General features: G+C 43.6%; 1 protein-coding gene across 1 annotated transcript in view; it reads right to left on the bottom strand.

Moving 5' to 3' along the window:
* The window catches only part of ANO2 (anoctamin 2), a 140,693-nt gene extending 123,311 nt beyond the window's left edge, over positions 1 to 17,382 (bottom strand). The window contains exons 1-2 of the mRNA XM_081957963.1: positions 17,284 to 17,382; positions 4,521 to 4,892 (exon numbers count right to left, since the gene is read on the bottom strand). Of these exons, the coding sequence (XP_081814089.1) occupies positions 4,521 to 4,892; positions 17,284 to 17,349 (438 nt within the window). The 5' untranslated portion in view covers positions 17,350 to 17,382. The remainder of the gene's footprint in view (positions 1 to 4,520; positions 4,893 to 17,283) is intronic.
* Positions 17,383 to 23,667: the final 6,285 nt, after the last annotated feature.

The raw sequence follows: 23,667 nt of genomic DNA, 5'->3' as shown, positions 1-23,667 counted from the left end.
CTCCAGGCCTTCCTGTCCTCTACCATCCTCTGGTATGGTACCAAACTCACGCCTACTGCTTCAGTGACTCCATCCAGCCACCTCATTCTCTGCCATCCCCTTCTTCTTTTGCCCTCAATCGTTCCCAGAATGAGGCTCTTCTCCAGGGAGTCCTTCCTTCTCCTTAGATGGCCAAAGGATTTGAGTTTCCTCTTCAGGATCTGGCCTTCTAAAGAGCAGTCAGGGTTGATCTCCTCTAGGACTGACCGGTTGGATGGCCTTACAGTCCAAGGGACTCGCAGGGGTCTTCTCCAGCACCAGAGTTCAAAGGCCTCAATTCTTTGGCGCTCAGCCTTCCTTATGGTGCAACTTTCACAGCCATCCATTGCAACTGGGAAAACCATCACCTTGACTATACGCACTTTTGTTGGCAGGGTGATGTCTCTGCTGTTTAGGATGCTGTCTAGATTTGCCATAGCTTTCCTCCCCAGGAGCAAGCTGCTTTCAATTTCTTGGCTTTAATAAAGCACCTTCAAGGCTGCAGCCTTGAGCCAGAATGAAACAAGCCACATGATGTTTTTGTGCAATTCGTGGTTCGGATTTCTATTTATCATGATGCCTCCAGCTGAGATGGCAAAGTGCATGGAGGAACTGGCCGGAGACAGGATTGTCTCTCCTCTCGTGTCAACTGTAATGCATCTCCATATGGTGAGAACATTTGCCCTTTTGGGTTGTGTCTCAAAGGCTGCAGCCAAGCACAGTTTAATCGGGTTCCCTCTGTTGCACCAGCTGCCTTGCTGGCCTTAGAAGCAATGGGAATTCTCTTGGCTACTGGGCAGATAAAGGAAGGCCGATTGAGGCCTTTCCAGATCTGCAATTCAGCAGAATCAGTAAACAAAGAATAAACAAAGGAAGCTGATCCCCTAAACACACGCTCCATTTCTCTCAGACCGAGGTGTTTAATTACCATACTTTTCGGCGTATAAGATGCACCTTTTTCCCTCAGAAAAGAAGGTGAAAATCTGGGTGCATCTTAAACACTGAATACAGCATTCTTTGCCTCCTAAAACCCTGCCCCTTCACCAAAATGGCCATGCATAGCCTTTAGGAGGCTTCCAGAGTGTTTCTGTGGGCTGGGGAGGACAGAAATGAGCAAAAAAGCCAGCTGTTTTTTGCTCAATTTTGCCCAGCCCCCAGAGCACTCTATAAGCCTCCTAAAGGCTCTTCATACCCTTTTTTGCAAAAACATTGGCTGCTTTTTGCTCATTTTTGAGAGGCCCCACCCCTCCAGGAGCACTCTACAAGCCTCCTAAAGGCTATGCATGCCCTTTTTGGGGGGAAAAACGGGCCCGTTTTTGCAAAAAATGGGCCATTTTGGGGAGGTCTGCAGAGTGCAAAACCTTTTTTTAAAAATTTGCCTCTTCAAAATCTTGGTGTGTCTTATACTCCGGTGAGTCTTATACTCCAAAAAATACGATAATAGTTAAATTTGTTCCTCCAATAGAGTCAGCTGAATCAATTTGATAAATAAATAGAACAAAGAAGATTGGGGGATAAAGATGATTGGGGGACTGGAGGCTAAAACATGCGAAGAACGGTTGCAGGAATTTGGCTACGTCTAGTTTAGGGAAAAGAAGAAGTAAGGGTGACATGATAGAAGTGTTCCAATATTTGAGGGGCTGCCACAAAGAAGAGGGGGTCAAGCTATTCTCCAAAGCGCCTGAAGGCAGGACAAGAAGCAATGGATGGAAACTAATCAAGGAGAGAAGCAACTTAGAATGGAGGAGAAATTTCCTGGCAGAACAATTAACCAGTGGAACAACTTGCCTCCAGAAGTTATGAATGATCCAAGACTGGAGGTTTTTAAAGAAGAAACTGGACATTCTCTAAAATTGGGATAGGGTCTTCTGCTTGAGCAGGGAGTTGGACTGGAAGACCTCCAAGATCCCTTACAACTCTATTATTCTGTTTCGAACGCTTAGGATCAGATTTATTCCCCACTGAATTGTGAGTTCCCCAATTAAAAACCTCGAGGATAAAGTTTGAATCTCAGCATAATACTTGGAATTCTGAGCACTTACATTTGTGTGGAACAATGCTGAACCCCACGTCATGTCTTTTAAAATAAACCTTGACATTTCTGCCAGCAAATGTCATCTCTCCAAACTTCAAATCTTGGAGGTCCAGTCTCATCCTCAGTGACTCTACTGTTAGCTTTAAGAGTCGAGCTGTCAACTCACGGGCAACACCAGCCGATAGAAAATCCGGCACTATGAGACGATAAGACGTTAGGTTTGAGAGTCTGCTATTGTTCTTACTGGGGGAGCATCTCCCGTGATGAAAACAGTGCATCCCCTTTGAAGGAAATCCTTAAGAAACTGTATAGGCATCATTAGCTAGTAAAACAGCCCTACAGAGGAAACATGGAGTCTGTGATCTGCGCCTCTTTAACTGTCTGGTTTAGTTCTGCAATTCAACAAGACAGACACAATTGAGAGGATAATCAGAACTGCAGAAGAAACAATGGCTACCAACGTGCCTTCCATCGAGGACCTGTGCACTGCATGAGTCAAAAAGAGGGCTGTGAAAATATCTACAGACCCCTTGCATCCTGGCCATAAATTGTTTCAACTCCTACCCTCAAAACGACGCTATAGGGCACTGCACACCAGAACAACTAGACACAAGGACAGTTTTTTCCGAACACCATCACTCTGCTAAACAAAGAATTCCCTCACCACTGTCAAACTCTTTACTAAATCTGAATTACTATCACCATTGGTCTTCTCATCATTCCTATCATCCATCTCCTCCCACTTATGACTACGACTGTAACTTTATTGCTTGTATCCTTATGATTTATATTGATATTGAATGTTTCCTGATTGCTTATTTGTACCCTATGGCTATCATTAAGTGTTGTACCTTATGATTCTTGATGAATGTATTTTGACTTTTGATGTACACTGAGAGCATCTGCATCAAAGACAAATTCCTTGTGTGTCCAATCACACTTGGCCAATAAAGAATTCTATTCTATTCTATTCCATTCCATTCCATTCCATTCCATGTTATATTCCATTCCATTCCATTCCGTGTTATATTCTATTCCATTCCATTTTATATTCTATTCCATTCCATTCCATTCTATTCTATTCTATCCCATCCCATCCCATCCCATATTCTATTCTATTCTATTCTATTCTATTCTATTCTATTCTATATTCTATTCTATTCTATCCCATCCCATCCCATATTCTATTCTATTCTATTCTATTCTATTCTATTCTATTCTATTCTATATTCTATTCTATTCTATTCTATTCTATCCCATCCCATCCCATATTCTATTCTATTCTATTCCATTCCATTCTATATTCTATTCTATTCTATCCCATCCCATCCCATCCCATCCCATATTCTATTCTATTCCATTCCATTCCATTCTATTCTAACAATTCCCTGCCCTGAAGCCACATGAACAACAATGATAAAATTGCAGGGTGCAAATTATGCATCCATAATTCCTGTACATAGCATCTCATCATTACACTTTATAGATTCGTGCTGCTGCTACGTGGGATAACTGAATGATGGAGCTATGTTGGTTTTTTCAAATCTTGCGTTGCCGAGGAAGAACATGGAGGCGTCCGATTCTGCTCCCTTCCACTGCATGAATAATTTCTCTCCTGTATATATTTCTCTAATATATCCCCTTTAGAAAACAATATTTGTAGATCAGGTTTGAATGGTGGGCTCCTTCGTGCTCTCTGAGTGGGTGGTTTTCTTTCAGACTAGGTAACGTCATCGGTGCACTGATGATGTTGCCTGAAATGTCTGCAAGAAAACCACCAAGCTCGGAGAGCAGCAAGAACACGAGGGTCTTCCCTTTGTTTTGAAATGGGGAAGAGGATGCGATTCTGTCAGACATTCTTCATAAGAGCCATGGTGGCGCAGTGGTGAGAGTGCGGTACTGCAGGCTACTTCTGCTGATCACCGGCGGCCAGCAGTTTGGCAGCTCAAATCTCACCAGGCTCAAGGTTGACTCGGCCTTCCATCCTTCCGAGGTTAGTAAAATGAGGACCCAGATTGTTGGGGGCAATAAGCTGATTCTGTAAAGCACTTAGAGAGGGCTGTAAAAGCACTGTGAAACAGTATATAAATATAAGTGCTATTGCTATTCCTTCCTTCCTTCCTTCCTTCCTCCCTCATTCCCTTTCTCGTTCTCCTTCCTCGTGGCTCAGTGGTTAGAATGCTGTATTGTAGGATGACTCTGCCCACTGCCAGCAGTTCGATCCTGACCAGCTCAAGGTTGACTCAGCCTTCCATCCTTCCGAGGTGGGTAAAATAAGGACCGAGGGCAATAGGTTGACTGTGTAAACCGCTTAGAGAGGGCTGCAAAGCACTGTGAAGTCTAGGCGCTATTGCTATATGGCTACAGCAGGACAACTGCGTGCGTAAGTCACTGTGACTGTACAAACAGCAGCAAAGAAACTGTCAATGATGAGACAACCGAACCCGCGCTGTTGAGTTTCTCTTACCTCCACTTCCTTTTCTAACTCCAAACCAGCTTCCACCAAGTTGCGTTCAAACTCCTCCCTCTGTTCCTCTTTTGCAACCTCCAAAGCGTCCTGTGGAGCAACATCAATAACCTGGGCTTCTGGAGTAGATCCTTCCTGTTGTTTCGGCTGGCTTTTGGCGGTCTCCCCATTGGAAATAATCGCCAAAGAGCCCGGCCTATGTAAGGGGCCTTGAATCTCATTGACGTGGTCCGAGGCATGTTTGCGGTAGTGGTAGACTAAGACGTAGTCCACTTTCCTCTTGCTGTCTCGGAAATGCATCCCTCCGGGCGACGGCGTTGGGTTTTCTGACTGAGCCCCAGACTGAGCCCCATCCAGGTAGTTGTTAATCACCTGGAAGAAAAGCAGGAAGTATTCAGCAAAAGATGCGATGGACAGAAGAAATTCCTGCGGCTTCCTACTCGTAAAACCAGAGAAAAAGAGAGAGCGTTTGCCGGATAGGCAGAGAATTTGTATTAACTGTTGCGTTTGAAGGAATGGAGCAGATGGAGATCAGCTTAAACCACGCAGGAGGCTTTGATTTCACAAGCTTTGGGCACCAAGGCATTTGACAGAGTAAGTAATTTTGGATGAGCGATTGATATAATCCCAGAACGGTGTGCAAAGGAGGCAAGTCCCACCCTCTTAAAAAAAAAGAGAGAGAGAGAAAAAGGAATAATAGAACACTGAGGCTGGAGGAAGCTCACATTTATTATACATTCTCCTCCCCGTATGTACAATAACTCAGATTCCCTTTGCTTTTCCTCTTAGCAACATAAATAAAAGTATAAAATACACCCTCACTCCTTTCCCCCTCAAGCTCCTGTACATCCTTAGCTATTCAAGGATTTAACCAGTTTCTCTCCAAACATATCTACACACACACACACACACAGCTGAAACTCAATAACACTCAATGTTCTGGTAGTCTTGGAAACCACCAAATATGCAGGTTCTTTTTTTAAAAAAAAAAACATTGTAAAGTATTCTTTATATACAATGAACATAGAATCTAAGACTCAGCTGAGTAGCAGGGTCTTACCTTGTTTTTGTAAAAATTTATTTATTTACATTTATTGATTTAAAAAAAGAATGATACTCCTGATCCTAATTTTTGACTGTTTCTGATCTTCACTAACCAGGCAAAAGGTAAAGGTTCCTCTTGCACATATGTGCTAGTCGTTCCCGACTCTAGGGGACAGTGCTCATCTCTGTTTCAAAGCCAAAGAGCCAGCGCTGTCCGAAGACGTCTCCGTGGTCATGTGGCCAGCATGACTAAATGCCAAAGGCGCACGGACCGCTGTTACCTTCCCACCAAAGGTGGTCCCTGTTTTTCTACTTGCATTTTACATGCTTTCAAACTGCTAGGTTGGCAGAAACTGGGACAAGTCACGGGAACTCACTCCGTTATGCAGCACTAGGGATTCGAACTGCCGAACTGCCGACTTTTTTGATCGACAAGCTCAGTGTTTTAGCCACTGAGCCACGGCGCCCCTTTCACTAACCAAGCTGAGGCTCAATTAATAAACCAGCATTGACTTCCTTACGTTCATATACGTGTCTTACCAATGTCAAGTAAACCACAATTGGGTGGATTCATATATTGTGTGTGTGTGTGTGTGTGTGTGTGTGTGTGGGCACAAGGTCTTGTATCACTGAGCCAAAATGTAGTTTCTCTTAAGAAGTTAGAATTGCTAGAATTGTGTGCATAAGGCCAGCTGATTTGGTTTTCAGTCTTACAATATTTGAAGGGTTGCCACAAAGAAGAGGGAGTCAAGCTATTCCCCAAAGCACCTGAGGGCAGGACAAGAAGCAATGGGTGGAAACTAATCAAGGAGAGAAGCAACTTAGAATTGAGGAGAAATTTCCGGACAGTGAGAACAATTAATCAGTGGAACAGAAATTGCCTCCAGAAGTTGTGAATGCCCCAACACTGGAAGTCTTTTAGAAGATGTTGGATAACCATTTGTCTGAAACGGTATAAGGTTTCCTGCTTAGGCAGGGGGTTGGACTAGAAGACCTCCAAGGTCCCTTCCAACTCTGTTATTCTGTTAGTTATAGAGGACAATATAGAACAAAGTGGTTTCAGCTAACTAAGGAGTCCCAGGAAGGACATTTTGGAGAGGATCACTCTGAGCATCTATTTCATCTGCTCTCCATCTTACTATGGCAACTTTTAAGTATCCTTGTTTTATCATCATTACCAATATTTCTGTTGTTAAGCAAGACATACGTTAAGTGAGTTTGGCCTCATTTTACAACCTTTCTTGCCACAGTTGATAAGTCAGTCCCTGCGGTTCTTAAGTTAATAGCACAGTTGTTAAGTGAACCTGACTTTCCCATTGACTTGGCTCGTCGGATGGTCGCAAAAGTGGATCGCAGGACTCCCGGGACGCTGCGACCGTCATAAATATGAACCTGTTGCCAAACATCCGAATTTCAATCACGTGGACATTGGGACATTGCAATGGTCGTATGTATGAAAAATGGTCATAAGTCACTTTTTTTCAGCGCCATTGTAACTCTAAATGAGCTGTTGTAAGCCAGGGACTACCTCTATAGGAGGCTGGGGGATTTTGCGCCATTGTAACTCTGGTCATTAAATGAATGGGTAGCCGTTGAGGACTATATGTATGTGGTTATCCTCTGGGAGCAAAGTTATGGTATGTTCCTCTATCTGACTTCTAAGACAACAATGCTTCAGCTTCTGTGAACTCTTCACAAGAACAAGGGAATATGGGGTTACAGTGTTATTGTCTTGGGAGGCATCAATTTGAAAACAAGTCCTCCTTAGAAAGCCCAGCTTAGCAACAGCATGCAAATAAGCAAGTAGTTTAATGTGGCCTTTTTTTCATTTTTGTAATAATAATAATAATAATAATAATAATAATAATAATAATAATAATAATAATAATAATAATAATAATAATAATAATAATAATAATAATAACAACAACAAGAACAAGAACAACAACAACAACAACAACTAATGCGCCTTGTGAAATACAGAATTCCTTATGCAGGAGACATATGCCAAGATCCCACTGTCTCTTCTTTTAAATGTCTCCAAAGCTTCTCTCTTAATAGACTTGTGCTCAAGACAACCTGATGTGTGTGTGTGTGTGTGTGTGTGTTTTCATAGATTTTCACGGGTACAGGTATGCAGGTCTTGGCGTATTTGGTCTTTTCCCGTGTAAGATTGAGAGTATCTTGGCAATGTTTCGACGAGGTCACACTCGCCATCTTCAGGCTGGTGCCTTCGGCTTTGTACTTGTGCGAGTAAAGCATGATCAGAACTGCCGTCTTTCTATAGATATTGGTGGGTGGGTGTGGAGTGCTGGCTTTGTTGCTTTGTAAGCGGATTGGTTGGCTGTATTATAACATCTTGATTAGTTGATGGAGTTGATGTTTGCAGATTAGTCGGCTGTTTCGTATCATCCAGTGTGGCTGAGGTAGTAGCTGTGTGCCCATTAGTCTTTTGTGTTGTAACGACCTGGGTAATGGGCTGTGTGATGACATCCTGAGCTCTATTGTAGTGATATCCTGAGTCCTGTGCTGCAACCTCCTGGGGGGTTGGCTGCATTGTAACATCCTGAGCCTTTGCGTCATAACTTCCTGAGTTATGTGATGTAATGTCCTGAGCATGATACCTCCCGCCTACCAGACATCTGGAAACTAGCCCTAGTGAACAAACGAGTCCCAGCCACGAAAACCGACACCGGACGCAGAACAACACAGGATGCAACCACCAATCACCCTCACCAGACTCAAACCTAAACCCATCCCATAGACCAAATGCAATCACCATCCAGAAGCCAAACCACGGTGGCATCACCAACTGCTGCACCCCCCTCCGACCCCCACACAAAGCAAACTCACACACGCCATGAACACATGGCCAAACCACAAACTCGGAGCCAAACCAAAGCCCGGGATGTTACACCACAGCCATATGCTCAGGACATTACATCACAGAACTCAGGAGGTTACAACGCAAAGGCTCGGGATGTTACAACGCAGCCAACCCCCCAGAAGGTTGCAGCACAGGACTCAGGATATCACTAGGATAGAGCTCAGGATGTCATCACACAGCCCATTACCCAGGTTGTTACAACACAAAAGAACAATAGGCACACAGCCAGTACCTCAGCCACACAGGATGTTACGATAAAGCCGACTAGTCTGCAAACATCAACTCCATCAACTAATCAAGATGTTACAACACAGCCAACCCATCCGCTTACAGCAACAAAGCCAGCACTCCATACACACAACACCAATATTTATAAAAAGATGGCAACTCCAATCATGCTTTGCTCGCACAAGCACAAAGCTAAAGGCACCAGCCTGAAGACCTGCATATATATATATATATATCCCCCCCTCTCTCTATCTATCATATCTCTATCAGTTCTATCATCTCCATCTATCCATCCAACCATCCATCTATCCATCTATTCACCATCTATCCATCTATCCATCTATTTGTCTCTCATCCATCCGTCCGTCCGTCTATCTATCTATCATCTATATCTCACTATGTATCTATCTCACTGTTTGTCTATTATCCATCCACCCATCTACAGTATCTATTCTGGTATATATATTCGCATTTCCTCATTCATTTTTCCCTTGTTTTTAACTTTCTATCTATTCTTTTTGGTCTGCCATTATAGAAATCTGGATGCTTCATCGAAAGAAAGCCAGTTTTCAAAGCTTTGTTTGTAACAAAGATGTTGAGACTTTGGAAAAAGTGCAAAGAAGAGCAACTAAGATGATTAAAGGCCTGGGGACTAAAATGTATGAAGAACGGTTGCAGGATTTGGGTTTGGCTAGTTTAGAGAAAAGAAGGATGAGGGGAGACATGATAGCGATATTTCAGTATCTCAGAGGCTGCCACAAAGAGGAGGGGAGGGGTCAATTTATTTTCCCAAGCACCAGAGGGAAGGAACTAGAAACGATGGATGGAAACTGATCAAGGAGAGAAGCAACCTGGAATTGAGGAGAAACTTCCTAACAGTGAGGACAATTAACCAGTGGAACAGCTGGCCTCCAGACGTTATGGGTGCTTCATCACTGGAAGTTTTTAAGAAGAGATTGGACAGACTCTTGTCTGAAATGGAATAGGGTCTCCTGCTTGACCAAGGTCCCTTCCAGCTCTATTCTGATTCTGATTTTACTTTTCATAGCATTATTTTGTAGAAGGTGTGCTTATATATACATTTAATCTGATGTCAAGAATGCCGAGAAGAACAACACAGGTGATGAGAGGTCTGGAAAGCAAATTAAATATGCATATCGAAAAGGAATTATAAATACCATCGACATAAAAGGGAGCTCGGCCAGAAGCTGAAATACACCAAGTAAATGAGATGAAGAGTGTGGAAGTAGACAGGTAAGGGAAGAAGAGAGGGATAGGAGAGAGGGCAAGGGGGGGAGAGGAGGAGAGAAAGGAGGAGTGGAAAGGGGAGAGAGGAGGAGGAGAGAGGAAGGGGAAGTAGAGAAGAGAAGGATGATAGAGGGAAGAAAGGAGGGAGGGAGGGATAGGAGAGAGGGCGGGGGGGAAGAGGAGGAGAGAAAGGAGGAGTGGAAAGGGGAGAGAGGAGAAGCTTTAGGTTTTAGGTTTAGGTTTATTTGGATTTATATGCCACCCTTCTCCAAAAGGACTCAGGGCGGCGTACAACATTAAAAACACACATCACAAAAGTTAAAAAAAAATTAAACCCATTTCCAAAAAGACCAAACCGATTTGGTTTGGTTTGGTTTGGTTTGGAAGGGGAGAGGAAGGGGAAGTTGAGAAGAGAAGGATGACAGAGGGAAGAAAGGAAGTATGGAGGGGGAAGAGAGAGGGAGAAGAAAGTGATGGATAAGGTACAAACATGGTGTATGGAGGATAAGGTACAATATGGTGTATGGAGAACAGAAGAGCCAATAACTGGTTTTTGGGAGTTGCTGATAAGATGAACTGATGTAAACATTTAACAATACAATATGATGTTGGTTATGTATTAGTATACGTGTGATTATATGTTATGAAAATGAAAAAAAAAGAAAACTTTAATTTAAAAAAAAGAGTGCCGAGCAGAACAACACCGGTGATAAGAGGTTTGGAAAGTAAACTGTATGATGAACGATTGAGGGAACTAGGTATGTCTAAGTCTATCAAAGGGAAGGATTGGGGTACAGGACGGCTGTCTTTCAGTACAGTGAAGAGGGAATCAGCCCATTCTCCAAAGCACCGGAGGGCAGGAGAAGAAGCAATAGATGGAAGATCACCATCAGAAGATCCAATCTGGAACTAAGGAGAAACGTCCTAACACTGAGAACAATCAAATCAATGGAATAGCTTTGTTTTTGGGCACTCCATCACTGGAGACTTTCAAGAGAAGATTGGGCAACCGTTGTCTGGAATGGCGTAGGGTCTGTTGCTTGGGCAAATGGTTGGCCTATAAGACCTCCAAGATCCCATCCAGCCCTATGATTCTACGTTAATTCAATGTAACTGCAGCAAGCCCAAAACGTTAGCCTACCTTATGGTCTCTTCACAGCAGGTACAAATTTCACTACCCCCATTATTTATTTATTTCATTTATTATGAAATGTATTTGCCGCCCGACTTGTAGTAGATGACTCTGTAGTAGGCACTCTTACGGTGCCTTCTGTCCTTTCCACCGCTTTTTTTGTGGGTTTTTTCCCCCAGAAAACAGGATATTTAAAAGTCACTTGCAAGATTTGACTGTAAAATGCCCCATTGGTTAAGGGGTGCCCTTCGTTTAGCATTTGCAGGATAAAGGAGCTACTGAGGTAAAGAGATTTGTAAAGAGTTCACAACTATGGAAAAACCACAGGATTTGGTGCTGATAGTAGAAAGAAAACACATTTCCAGTTCTTATGCTTACTAAACAAAATTGCAAGCCACACTAGAAAAATGTATATATATCGGGAACTAACTGTAGTGATTTGCACAGAATTGTGGCCAGCTAGGAATTGAAAGTTTCATGCCACACAGAATGCATTCTCCTTCCTCATGATTGGGGAAAAGAAAGGACATTTGGGTTGATTTGTCAATTTTCCTTCAGAAATTGTGAGTAACCCCATCACTGGAGGCTTTCAAGAAGAGATTGGACGGCCATTAGTCTAAAATGTATAGATTTTCCTTCTGATGCAGGGGGTTGGACTAGAAGACCTTGAAGGTCACTTCCAACTCTTATTGCTCTGTGAGACTCTATCATTTCAATAGTCTATTAATGGCAGAACTGTGGCTAACACCGTTAAGACATTGCTTGGCATTTTATTCTGCGCCAGTCAAATCTTTCACAGTATTTTTACATGTCCTCGCGGTGTCCTTTCTATGTTATACTTACAGGCAGTCCACGCAGATTCTCTGGCTCCATCTCTTCCAGAGCAGGAGGGCTGAGTCTGGAATTTCCAATCTACCTTTCCAAGTGGGGAGAGGCAGAGTACATCCCAGCCACTGGCATCACCATTTCCTACTCGCAGATCTAGGAAGAAACCTTGGGAAATCCATCAGCTGAGTCTAGAGATGACTGTCGCTCCGCTGTTGCCCTTCCTTTCTTATGTGGAAAGTTTAAAACGAGAAAGCTGCACACAGAACCCCAAGGAAGAAAAACACAACCAGCGGCGGCTTGCAAAGAAGTTACTGAAGCTGTTGTGCTGTTCGTGATCTCGGGCTCCCCAGTGGATTCATTCCAGGAGCTGCCATCGGAGAGGTCGTCATAGTAACTCCAGGGAGAAAGAAGCAGGTGCAACCGCCAAGAGAGAAACTTTCACAGCCTGCAGAGATGCTTGCGTTGAGCCTGAAGAAAAGGGCCAGGGCCTAATCTCAATAGAGCAGAGGTGGGCTCGGATCGGGCGAACCAGTAGTAGCAACAACAGGGGGCTCCACCCATTGAATGTGCACGAGCGCACCCAGAGCCGGTAGTAAAAAAAAATTGGCAACCCATCACTGCAATGGAGATTAGGATAACGAAGGATGGGATCAGAGGTGGGCTTAACGTAATTTAACAACCGGTTCGCCCAGAATCGAAAATATGAGCTGGCTTTGCTCGTGTGCGCGCCTTGCACACTTGCGTGCTGTGTCAAAAACACAGTGATCGTATAGGATGGGATAGCTTTGGTTGCACGCGCGCCTAATCCAGATGACCTTTACCAGTGGTGGTGAACCTTTTTTGTCTCAGGTGGCAAAAGGACAGACGCTATTGTGCACGCTTGTGTCCTCACTCCATAATTTAGTGTCCCGCCATGCCATGACCCCTGCGCAGGGGGGCATGGTGTGTGTGTGTGTGGCACTAAATTATGGGGGTGGGCACACGACATTTTCTTGGAGCCTGGGGAGGGCAAAAATGGCCTTCCCTGCCCCCTGGAGACCGGAAACGGCCCATTTTCTGATTTCTGGTGTGCCTGGTAGTACCACTTTCACCCTCCCCAGGCTCCAAAGGCTTTCTAGGAGCCTGGGGAGGGCAAGAATGGCCTCCCCAACCCACCCGGAAGCCCTCCGGATGCTTGAAATGGACCATTTTCCGACTTCTGGGTGGTTTGTTGGGCCGTTTTTCTCCCTCCATAGGGTTCAGGAGGCTTCCACCGGAGGGTGAAAAAAGGCCCAATGCACAAACCGGAAGTTCAGGGATGGACTTCCGGGTTGCCCGTTCAGCTGTTTTTCTCTTTCGGGAGGCTTCAGGAGGCACCCCTGAAGCTTCCGGAGGGTGAAAAAACGGCCCAATGCGCAAACCGGAAGTCCTTTACTTTTTTTACTTTTATTTAGATTTTTATACCGCCCCCTCTCCCCAAAGGGACTCGGGGCGGTGTACAGTCAAATAAAAACACATCAATAAATAGAAAATACAAACACAAAGAGGAGGCAATAAGAAACTGTACATATCTGAAGTAAAGTAGTTAAAAGCAATATTTAAATACCCTAAAAATACCCAATTAAAATATCTGCCAGGAGGTAGAATAAAACTATAAATGGGCCAGGCCAGCTAAACGGAACAGGTGAGTCTTCAGTTTTTGTCGAAAGGAGCGGAAGTCGGTGGTGGTTCTGATATCGGGGGGGAGGTCATTCCAGAGGGTTGGGCCCATCACAGAGAAGGCTCTACTCCTAGGCGCCGCCCGTTGGCATTGCTTAGTGGACGGCACCCGGAGGAGTCCTTCCCTGTGAGAGCGAATCGGTCGCAGGGAAGTGTGTGGTAGGATGCGATCCCGCAAGTACCTAGGTCCTGAGCCATGGAGCGCTTTAAAGATGGTAATTAACACCTTGAAACGCACTCGAAAGACCACAGGCAGCCAGTGCAGCTCGCGCAGGAGCGGTGTTACATGGGAGTGCCTAGTACTCCCCATAATAGCCCGCGCGGCTGCGTTCTGGACTAGCTGCAGTCTTCGAGCGCGTCCCAAGGGAAGCCCCATGTAGAGGGCATTGCAGTAGTCCAGCCGAGACATCACCAGTGCATGAGTGACCGTGCGTAGGGCATCCCGGTCCGTTCGTAATTACGGACCTATACAAATTACAATGCATGGAATTTGAGAGAACCACCTGAAATTGGCTGAAATTTCTGTGGCATTTGGAACAGAATGGGGATAGCAAACATCTTAAGCCAAAGGTTGTGATTTTAAACTTATAATGGATCATCTTAGAGCACAGACCTAAAATTCAAACCATCAAGGGTATAACAACTTCTTGCACTTATAAAATTTTCTATAATTTTGGAGTCCGGCATGGCTGTGCACTGTCGCCCTGACTATTTAACATATGCAGAGCACATCATGAGAAAGGCGGGGCTAGATAAATCACAAGTTGGAATTAAGATTGCCGGGAGAAATATCAATAACCTCAGATATGAAGATGATACCACCCTAATGGCAGAAAGTGAAGAGGAACTAAAGAACCTCCTGATGTGGGTGAAGAAGGAGAGTCCAAAAGTTGGCTTGAAACTCAACATTAAGAAAGATAAGATCATGGCATCCAGCCCTCTCAATTCCTGGCAATTAGATGGGGAAGAAATGGAGGTAGTGACAGATATTATTTTCCAGGACTCCAAGGTCACCACAGATGGGGACTGCAGCCAAGAAATTAAAAGATGTTTGCTCCTGGGGAGGAAAGCTATGGCAAAACTAGACAGCATCCTAAAAAGCAGAGATATCACCCTGCCAACAAAAGTGCTTATAGTCAAGGCAATGGTTTTCCCAGTTGCAGTATATGGCTGGAAAACTGGACTATAAGAAAGGCTGAGCGCCAAAGAATGGAGGCCTTTGAACTCTGGGGCTGGAGAAGACTCCTGCGAGTCCCTTGGACTACAAGGCGATCAAACCGGTCAGTCCTAGAGGAGATCAACCCTGACTGCTCTTTAGAAGGCCAGATCCTGAAGAGGAAACTCAAAGACTTTGGCCACCTCATGAGAAGGAAGGACTCACTGGAGAAGAGCCTCATGCCTGGAAAGATGGAGGGCAAAAGAAGAAGGGAACAACAGAGAAGGAGGTGGCTGGATGGAGTCACCGAAGCAGTCGGCGTGAGCTTCAATGGACTCCAGAAGATGGTGGAGGACAGGAAGGCCTGGAGGAAGGTTTCCATGGGGTCGCAATGGGTTGGACACGACTTCGCAACTAACAACAAAAAATAATTTTGGTGTGCAAACTAACAGTTGTGCTTTGCTACTTACAAAAAGAGGCATCACCTTTCAAAACGTATTATTTAATAAGACTAAAGGGTTCTTCCTTTTTGGTACAGAAAGCATACACACAACTTAAGAGTGAGATGTAATCCTGAAGGATCCCTCTCTGGCATAGAAAGCATTCAGAAAGGAAGGATGCATTCTTACTCTCTTTTTTTCAAATTGTACATCAATTCTTCATAAACTAGACTGTCGCACCCTTAAACAAGCACAGTGAAAAATCCCTATATTCCTCTATGTAGATGTTGCTGCCATAATTCCACAAACTTATCTATACAAAAATATCTACAGACCCCTCGCATCCTGGACATAAATTGTTTCAACTTCTACCCTCAAAATGAGGCTATAGGGTATTTCACATCAGAACAACTATACACACTGTCAGTTTTTTCCCGAATGCCATCACTTTGCTAAACAACTAATTCCAACAACACTGACCAACTATCTAGTAAGGCTGTATTACTATTCTTCTTCTCATCCTTTCTCCTTTTCTTCTTATGACTATAACCTTGTTGCTTGTACCTTTACGATTTATATTGTTTTATTTAGTTTCCGAGTATGATTTATATCAATTGCTTATTTAGTATTCTATGACTATCACTATGTGTTGTATCTTATGATTCACGATGAATGTATTTATGATGACTATGATCATGATTTATCACTTATATCTTTTATGTATACTGAGAGCTTATGCACCGAAGACAAATTCCTTGTGTGTCCAATCACACTTGTCCAATAAAGAATTCAATTCAATTCTAGTCTAGTCTAGTCTAGTCCATTCTACTCCATTCCATTTCTATTCTTATTTTTTCTTACTCTACTCTACTCTACTCTACTCCACTCCACTCCACTCCACTCCACTCCACTCTACTCTACTCTACTCTACTCTACTCCACTCCACTCCACTCCACTCCACTCCACAGGGATGAAAAGAGCAATAGGAACAATATTTTGGCACATTAAAAATCACCTGGTGCTCCCTGAACTTGGTTATTTACTTACAGATGTTTTATTACCACAAGCTAGGTAACATCAGCAATGCTAGTTCAGGCCTAAATCCAACCAAACAGGACTAACAACTGTTAAGCAATTTCTTATTCATAATAGAATATGTGTATTTTGTAACTGTTTTTTTAAAAAAAAATACAAAAAACTAGAGTGCTCTCATTCATAACTGTTACACTAGATCAGGGGTCGGCAACCTGCAGCTCTGGAGCCGCATATGGCTCTTCCATCTCTCTGCTGTGGCTCCCTGTTGCTTGTCAGCTCCACAATTGATAGGGCTTTTGGTTAGGACAGGTAGAGGAAAAAGGACGCTGTGCTAGAAGCAGACTCTATGGTGTGGGAAACCATATTTCCGGTTATTAAATGGCTTGCCCTGGTCCGTTCGCTGTTGGCGAGCTCGGTTGGTGTCCGCAGCCTCAGAGATATCCCATCCTCGTCGCCAGTATTAAATGGTGGGCGAAGGATGAGGCTGGACACAGCTGAGGTAAATCTAATGATTTATTGTAACAAGCAGTAACACAGCAATACCGGAGAGAAGCGCACGTTCCCCTGCTTGACAGCTATTTATACGGAGCTGTCAAGCAGGGAAACCAATAGGAAGAAGGGAACAGCCCGCTCTTCAGCCAAGCCGCATCTTAGCCAATCAGACGCGGCTTGGCTGTTGCTAGCTGACAGCCAGGGAATCCCCGGTCGTAAGTCGAGGAATACAACACCGGTTAGCAGAGAAAACAGGACAGCATGCTAGGAGGAGACTCTATGGTGGGGGAAATCATATTTCCGGTCGGCAGAGAAAAAAGGACGGCATGCTAGGAGGAGACTCTATGGTGGGGAAAACCATATTTCCGGTCAGCAGAGAAAAAAGGATGGCATGCTAGGAGGAGACACTATGGTGGGGGAACCGGACTTCCAGTTGGCTCCGGGAATTGAATGGGGGGGGCGGGTTCCGGTTAGGATTTTTGTGGCTCTTTGAGTGTTTAAGGTTGCCAAACTCTGCACTAGACAGATTTCAGAGAAGTTTAAATATCTTGATGGTCATCATATCTTTTACTTACAGATGTTTTGCAGGTTTTCCTGTGTTTAGTTGGTCCTGATATCCCGTTGACTTGGTCAACAAACATAAAGGGATGGCCTTGAGGAACAGTGAGGTATTTCTTACTTTCTTTTGACACTGAGGTCCTGATAGCCTTTTTACGGTGAGTAGACGAGGAAGTTAAAGGAAAACCTGAGAAATGAAAGTAAAGAAGAGTCAGGATCTCAAAATATTACTTTTTAATTATTATTATTATATATCTTTTATTTTAATCAACATACAAGTGCTTAGTGAACATTGCATTGTCTGGGTTATGTTGTGGCCCACCAGCGGCCAGCAGAATTGGCAGCAGACTCAGACAGTGAGGAGGTTGGGGAGGAACCTGGGCCAGTCCTGGAGTCTGGGGAAGGCTCCGATGAGGACTCTGTGTTGGAGGCAAAGATGGGGACAGGGCCGTCTTACAGTCATCAGCTGCCTTCGGAGTCGGAGATCAGTGAAGCAGAAGAACAGCTGGAGCCTGTTCCAGTGTGCGCATGCGCAGAGTTGCCAGACGAAGGGAACAGCTAAAGAACTGGTCGACATGGGAGTAAGGCCACAGGTAGACGATGAATGACCCTTCCCAGAGGAAATAAAAGAGGAGCAAAAGGGGAATGGAGTTTGCAGGAGACAATTAGTTCATTGACTCTCCGAGACTCCTTGCCAAGTTTTACAGATATCGACCTGGCAGCTCTCCAAGCCAGATAAGGTCTGTGACTGTAAATCCTCCCTTGAAAGACTTTGCCGGATGTGAATGAGCAGAATTCAGTCAATTAATAAAAGGTGGTTTTGTCAAACAAGGAGTTTGTTTCATGCTCTTGGGAAGCCTCGGTCAGAACAGGTTATTTTACTTATACAATCCAATATTAATAACAATAATACTGATAATGTTGTTAATTATTAGCATTATTATTATAGTAATAACAGCAACAATAGTAATCATAAGTTAACTTATATATAATTATAATCTTATACCTTATAATTTGTAACCCAGCAATCTTTTATATCCTTTAATTTCTACTTCTAATTTCTAGCCACTGATGAAATGCATCAGTCTATCCATCTCTGCTCAGTCTAATATCTTCTTTAATTATTATCTCTTCTGTGGGGGTGTCCTTATTTTTCCAATATTGTGAAAATACAATTCTCGCCGCTGTCAACGCATGTAACAATAAATATATATTCCTTTTATTATAGTTTTCTGGTATCATACCTAATCCCCCCCCCAAAAAAAATTCTGATTTTAAATCTATATGTTGCTTTAACCTTTTTTTTAACCATGTGTGTATTTCCGTCCAATTCTCTCTTCTTCTTTTTTTTGCCTCAATTATGACTTAGATTAATCAAGGCTTTTTTCATGAATCGGCAGTGCCATAGCAAACTGGCAGTAACCACCCCTGTTCTGTTGGTGGAGTACACCAATCCTTAGATGGGCAGATTGGCTGCCTCTGCATTCAGACATCCTGATCTGGTGGGATCTGTAGAATCGGGATCTACAATCTGTTTAACACGAGTCTCGCTTTGAAGTGCAACATGCATGCCAGGTTGCAGACGCAGAGTTTTCGATGAAAAAAAAAAAGGGGGGGAGGGACAAACTCAGATGTTCTTTGACCTGGGAAAATGTAAGAGCAGAATGAAATCGAAATTGAAATCATCCATGCCAGGTTGCAGACCCAGAGTTTACGATGAAAAAAAAAGGGGGGGACAAACTTAGATGTTCTCCTTTGAGCTGGGGAAACGTAAGAGCAGAATGAAATCGAAGGTGGGGTTAAATGTGCCATAAGCTTGGAGACATTGCATTACCACAAAAGGCCCTGAGTTCAACCCCCCCCCCCCATGAATTCTGTTGACTATTCTCTAGCACAGTGGTGAAATTCAATTTTTTTTACTACCGGTTCTGTGGGTGTGGCTTGGTGGGTGTGGCAGGGGAAGGATACTGCAAAATCTCCATTCCCTCCCCAGTCTGGGGCCATCCAGAAGTGGTATTTGCCGGTTCTCTAAACAACTCAAAATTTCCACTACCAGTTCTCCAGAACCGGTCAGAACCTGCTGAATTTCACCCCTGCTCTAGCGCCAATTCAACACTGACTATTGGTTGACTGGGTCAGCAGTCTCCAAACTTGGCAATTTTAATTAATTGTGGACTTCAATTCCCAGCATTCCCCAGAGAGCATAGCTGGGAAGGGGAGTTGAAGTCCACAAGTCTGAAAGTTTGCCAAGTTTGAAAACCCCTGGAGTGAATTCTTGTGTCTAGGTGGCAAGAATAAACTCTTCAGTGCTTTGAATTCTGTGAATGCTCCTGGTCTTTTGCATCTGGTGGGAAATTCCCTGGTGTCTCCCAAATGGACAAGCAAAGCAAATCCATCAGACTTCGTAAACCAAAATCAGAGTTTTTTGGTCTACACTTCTTTCCTTCCTTACTCCAAGTTGTCTAGTTGCCCCCAAAAGGCTTTAGATGGGCTCCTGGTTGTAAATGCATGAGAATTTTCATATATACAGCAATGGATCCTGGGCATTAGGAAATTGCTGTGTTTCTCTGCTTGGGCAAGAGCCAAGAAACATCCCCATCACCTCCCAGGGAAGCCTCTCTGGGAGTTGTCAGGAAAGCCACATGCTATGGCCTGGGGACAAATTTCACTGGGCACTTGTGACGAGTTAAGAGACTATAAACAAACCTGGGCATATCGACTCCATAGGGCATTCCAGGGGACATCACTGTTTAATTAGAAGTCAAGAATCAGACGCTTGCCGGAAGGAAGGAAGGAAGGAAGGAAGGAAGGAAGGAAGGAAGGAAGGAAGGAAGGAAGGAAGGAAGAAAGAAAGAAAGAAGGAAGGAAGGAGGAAGGAAGGGAAGAAGAAGAAGAAGAGGAGGAGGAGGAAGTAAAGAAAGAAAGAAAGAAAGAAAGAAAGAAAGAAAGAAAGCAGGAAGGAAGGAAGGAAGGAAGGAAGGAAGGAAGAAGAATAGAAGGAGGAGGAGGAAGCAAATAAATAAAGAAGGAAGGAAGGAAGAAGAAAGGAAGAAGATGAGGAGGAGAAAGTAAAGAAAGAAAGAAGGAAGGAAGAAGGAAGGAAGAAGGAAGGAAGAAGACAAGGAGGAGGAAGTAAAATAAGAAAGAAGGAAGGAAGAAGGAAGGAAGGAAAGAAACAAAGAAGGAAACTAAGAAAGAAGGAAGGAAGGAAGGAAGAAAACCAACAAGAAGAAGTGGAAGAAGGAAAGAAAGAAAGAAAGAAAGATAGAAGGAAGGAAGGAAGGAGGGAAGGAAGGAAGGAAGGAAGGAAGGAAGGAAGGAAGGAAGGAAGGAAGGAAGAAAGAAAGTTGACATCCTCAGCCAACTGCCATTCCCCAGTGAGATGAGAAGAGAATAAAAAAAGCTTAAAGTTTCTCCTTCATTCTAGGTTGCTTCTCTCCTTAGTTTGTTTCCATCCATTGCCTTCTGGTGCAATCAATTGAACCCCTCTTTGTGGAGGTCCCTTAGATACAGAAACACTGCTATCATGTCACCTCTAGATCTTCTTTTCTCTAGAGCAGTGTTTCTCAAACTTGGCGACTTTAAGTCCTGTGGACTTCAACTCCCAGAATTCCCCAGCCAGCTATGCTGGCTGGGGGATTCTGGGAGTTGAAGTCCACAGGACTTAAAGTCGCCAAGTTTGAGAAACACTGCTCTAGACTAACCAAACCCAAATCCTGCAAATGTTCTTCATATGCTTTAGTCTCCAGGCCTTTGATCCTCTTAGTTGCTCTTCTCTGCCCTTTTCCCAACGTTTCACTCTTTCTGCACTTTTTGCTTTCTTCCATACCTTTTCTTCCTTTCCCTTTCTGGCATCCTTTGTGCCTACATTTTTCCTTTCTCTACCATCTGAGTGGTGGTTCAATGGCTAAGACGCTGAGCTTGTCGATCAGAAAGGTCAGCAGTTCGGCGGTTCGAATCCCTAGCGTTCTGTAACAGAGTGAGCTCCCATTCCTTGTCCCAGCTTCTGCCAGCCTCGCAGTTCGAAAGCGCGTAAAAATGCAAGTAGAAAAATAGGAACCACCTTTGGTGGGAAGAGAACAGCGTTCTGTGCGCCTTCAGCATTTAGTCATGCTGGCCACATGACCACGGAGTCATGCCAGCCACGTGACCATGGAGATGTCTTCGGACAGCGCTGTCTCTTCGGCTTTGAAACGGAGATGAGCACCGCCCCCTAGAGTCAGGAACGACTAGCACATATGTGTGAGGGGAACTTTTACCTTTACCACCTGAAGGTGACAGATGGCGTCCCCAGTTTCCTAGCCATGAGCCTTCTCTGCTCGTGGAGAAGTTTCCCTTTTGCTTCACCTAATCTATTTAATCCGTAGAAAATTTCTTTGGCCTCCTATCTACCCGGAGGTGATGCATGGGGTTTAAAATGGGTAATAAAACTCCATTTTGGCTCAGGGCAAGTATGTCAATGCTCAAAAGGTCAAGCATGCCTCAGGAATTTGCACAGATACAGTTCAGGATGCTGGAAGTCATTAACCCCAGGCCCTTTCGCAATCAAGTACCGGAAGAAGGTGGGTGAAAAAGGTTAAGAGAAACCACAGCCATGGGAAGATTATTTCCCCTGCAATTGACTTAATTATCATTCCAAAATTGGGGGGGGGGGAGGGAATTATAGCCAAGGAAAAATAACTCAAGTAGGCACCAATTTGCCTCCCTCCCACTCAACTTGTATTTTTACGTTTTTTGTCTGAAAAAGCAAGAACAATTTGGAGTTCAAGGTTTATATGCTGGGATGCTAGCAGAAATCAATCCCTCCCATGTTGGACCCAGAAATCTGACCCCAATTCTCTCTAAATCTCTTTCCTTTTTCCTTCCCTTCCCTTCCCTTCCTTTCCTTAACTTTTCCTTAACTTTCCCTTTATATATATATATATATATATATATATATATATATATATATATATATATATATATATATATATATATATATATATATATATAAAGTTTTTTTAATATAATAATTCCATCTTCAATGAAAGAGTGTGTCGTCCAGGTACAAATATCTTTGTAAAATGATAATCAAGATTTACAACAATGTTCATTACGTTAACATTAATTCTATAATATTAAAATTAAACCTAATAATCATAGTATTTGCTTCTCTCTCTTAACATATATATTTTTATTTCATTAATCTTTCTCTTTTGTTTCCCTCTTTCTAACTTCCATTTTTGTTATCTAACCATTGATAAAATAAGTCCCATGTCATATAATATTCAGTTTGTTCTTTCTCCTTAATTGCTGGCATTAGTCTATTCATTTCTGCATTCTAATTTTTTCCTGATCATGTTCTCATCTGTGGGGATCTCTCCACTTTTCCACCTTCCCTTCCCTTTCTTTTCTTCCCTTTCTTTTCCTCCCTTCCCTTCCCTTCCTTTCCTACCCCCCCTCCCCTTTCCTCCATTGCAGCATCCCCATTGTCACATAATCAAAATCCAGATGCTTGGCAACTGATTCATATTTGTGACGGCTGCCCGTGATTCCCGTTTGCGTCCTTCTGACGAGCAAAGTCAAGGGGGAAGCCAGATTTACTTCACAGTTGTGTTATCAACTTAACAGCTGCAGGATTCACTTACCACAATTGTGGTAAGAATAAAACGGGACTCATTTCACTTCACAACTGCCTCACTTAGCAATAGAAATTTTGGCCTCAGTTGTGGTCATAAATTGAGGACTACCTGTATATTTTGTGTGGGAGACTTTTGTAAAAAGCTCATCTCTCTTTCTCTCAGAAATGTGTCCACCCAATCTTTCTCCCTTCTGCAGAGAAGATGGCCTACACTTTCTTTTCATCTTTTCCCACTCCTGGGCAGCTAACTCCTCAAAATTTCTTCAGAAGTCCTCAAAGCACACACAAGGTCAGCTAAACATCACAATTGGATCAGGGGTGGGTTCTGCCTGGCTTTACTACTGGTTCGCGCCCTTGATCCGCGCTGCATGCACAGTTCCATGAAAATTGTTCTGCGCATGCGCAGGACTAAAAAAAAACAAGATGGCGGCCGTAACAGCGGCAACCAGAGAACTGGTTCAAGGGTATGGCAGACCTAGGTTGCTGGCCACCATACCACTACTGGTTTGGCTGAACTGGGCTGAACCGGTGGGAACCTACTGCTAAATTGGATCCCTCCACACTTGCTCCAAATATCAAGAAGGGTGGATTAGGCTGGTGTGGGTTGTGGTGACAGCTGCATAATTTTTCACAAAGCCTTCTCAGCCATCTGTCCAGCTTATCACAATGACAGAGTCTCCTCATAGGGTCACAACCCTGACTCTGAATCCAGCAGGATGATTCATAGGCTTTGACAGCACCATCCTTTTTTCTATCTCTTTTCTATCGGTCTGTTATTCCC

Source organism: Natrix helvetica, assembly GCF_964273705.1.
Source record: "Natrix helvetica genome assembly, chromosome: 6".
NCBI classification, from domain to species: Eukaryota; Metazoa; Chordata; class Lepidosauria; order Squamata; family Natricidae; genus Natrix; species Natrix helvetica.
This window is presented reverse-complemented; position numbering and strand designations above follow the sequence as displayed.